Source organism: Entamoeba nuttalli (genome assembly GCF_000257125.1).
Source record: "Entamoeba nuttalli P19 unplaced genomic scaffold asmbl_2746, whole genome shotgun sequence".
NCBI lineage: Eukaryota > Evosea > Mastigamoebida > Endamoebidae > Entamoeba > Entamoeba nuttalli.
In genome coordinates, this window is record NW_008575570.1 from 1 (window position 1) to 2414 (window position 2414).

Consider the following 2414-nt stretch of genomic DNA (forward strand, 5'->3'; position numbering starts at 1 on the left):
ATTTAATGTTCATTTCAGTTCTTGTCAGTCTTTAAATAGTGTCTTTCTTCTTTTTTACTGAAGGTGAACTTCATAGTTCCTTACGTTATTTTATAAGTTCCTTCCTTGTATTTTTGGAATTCTTCCTATTTTCAGTTTTCTTCAGACGTGACTTTTTATTTTTCTCATTATTAAAACCTTAAAACAATCAAATATAAAATCTCTTTTTAATTATTTGTGATGTATAACCTTAAATTCATCGTGACATTTTAATTTTGTATCTTGTGAAATATTTTGTCCAAAGAATTAATTTTGGTTGTTTATCTTCAAGTATTAATTCTTCTGTTTCATCTTTATAACTTGGATTAATAAATTTACATTTCTGTCCAACAACATATTCCCAAAATGATGGTGTTTGAAGTTCAACACCACTTTCTTTTCTTGTCTTTTCACAGTCAAACATGAAAGTTCCAAAATCAGAACAAAATATAGCATCATTTAATTCTAAAAGGAATTGTTCATTAAATTCAAAATCATCTGGAAATTGATGTATTAGAATATTAACACAATCTAAAAATTGGAAGAAAATAGGAGAGTATTGTCCATGAGGACAAACAACTCCTATTCCACTTCTTTTTTCAAATTGATGTCCAAATGATTTCCAATCTTTCTCAATTAAAACAATAAATCCTTCTAATGTTCTATAATATTTATCAAGTAATAGTTCTACTAATGAACAACATTGACTTGTTCTATCCCATCCATCAGAACAATGAATTAAAAGACTTTCTCCTTTAATAAGATATCTAATTGCTTTTTTAACACTTACAAAAATTGTTTCAATAAGATTGAACCATTCTTTTACTTCTGGTAATTTCATAAATTTTTGTTCTTCAAGTTCTCCTTCCCAACTAAATGCAGCTAATGCAACATTTGTCCATATTTCTCTAACAACATGAATATTATCAATATTTTCAAATTCTACTTTAACAAATGGATATGTTGTTTCATCTTCATATCCTCCACCTGCAGCTTTATTTGTATAGGCATTTAGTTTTGGTCTAGAATCTAAAACATGAATGCCTCTTTTTCCTGTTGTCTCATCTATTAATTGAAGATATGTAACATCACCACTTGTATTCTTACCTGTTACTGGTGTAACCATTCCAGGTAATGGCTGTGCACTTCTAACAATGACAGATCCATTCTTTTTATTATACCATGTCAAAACAGGAAATCTTCCTTTACTCCTATGTTTCATTGAATCTTTAATAATTTCATCACTTGCATTTACTGGAACATATGTTAATGATGGATATGTTGGTGCTAATTCATAATTTTGATTTCCAGTAAATACTCTCCATGTATCTGGTGTTCCTTGTCTTTCAAATTCAACAGCTATTTGATAATAACTATGTGAAATTGGTGGTGAATTACTATGATAAATAAACATTTTTTCTGGACTTGTTGTAAATACTGATTCTAATAAATTCAAATTAAATTGCTTTCTTTCATCTCTTCTGTTTTCAAATGAAAAAACATACTTTCTATTATCTTTTGTCTCTAAATAAAATAATCTTTTGTGTTGTTTATCCATAGAATTGACTTTCTTAAAATCTGCAATCTTTGTTAATGGAATACTAACATTAAATATTACACATTTAACTACAAATACTGCTTTATAATTAGTTAATGTTAATTGTCCATTCATTGGTCCTTTAAAATTAATAACATCATTCCTATTCATTAAACTAACTGGATACCCTATTATAATTTGTTCTTCTGGGCATCCTTTAACTAATTGAATCATTGATGCTCTTGGTGTAAATTTTTGTCGTGGAGAAATAATAGGACTGGTTGGTGATTTACATTCTACTACTTCAATGTTTAATTTTTGTTCTTGTTTTGGTTGGGGTGATTTAGAAATAGATAACTCCTTAATGGAAATTAGAGAAGGTTTTCCTTTCTGTCCAACTGAACAATTTTTAGTTGTTGGTGTTTGAGTTGGAGTTTTTGTAACTATTTTTTCCTTAGTCATTTCTTCATGTTTTATATTTTCGTGAATAGACCCTTTTTCATTACAAATATTTCGTTCTTTTTCTTCTTTTTCTTGACTGTCATTAATCATTTTGTCTTTTGGTTGTGAGTTGTCATTTGAAAAAGACTCATTTTCTGAGCTAATTGTTATCTCACTACTCGGAGAATCTTCAGTATCAAAACCTTTATCATCACAAGGAGTGTGAATTATATCACTACTTTCCATGAAAAATGTTTTTGATAGATTTAAATGAAGGAAAAAAGGAATAACTTCATTAACGAATAAGAATATGGTCTTTTAATTCATAAAAAACATTAATGAAAATGAAAATATAAAGAAAGAAATTCCACTCACAAAACACCTTGTCATTTAATAAAGTTCTTCGAATTTAAGTGGA

At 27.9% G+C, this 2414-nt stretch overlaps 1 protein-coding gene across 1 annotated transcript; it reads right to left on the minus strand.

The window, feature by feature from the left end:
• Positions 1-235: 235 nt before the first annotated feature.
• On the minus strand, positions 236-2242 carry ENU1_039840 (myotubularin, putative; the record flags this gene model as incomplete). Its single annotated transcript, XM_008857521.1, has 1 exon — positions 236-2242. The coding sequence occupies one exon, from the start codon at positions 2240-2242 to the stop codon at positions 236-238; it is 2007 nt and encodes a 668-aa protein (XP_008855743.1).
• Positions 2243-2414: the final 172 nt, after the last annotated feature.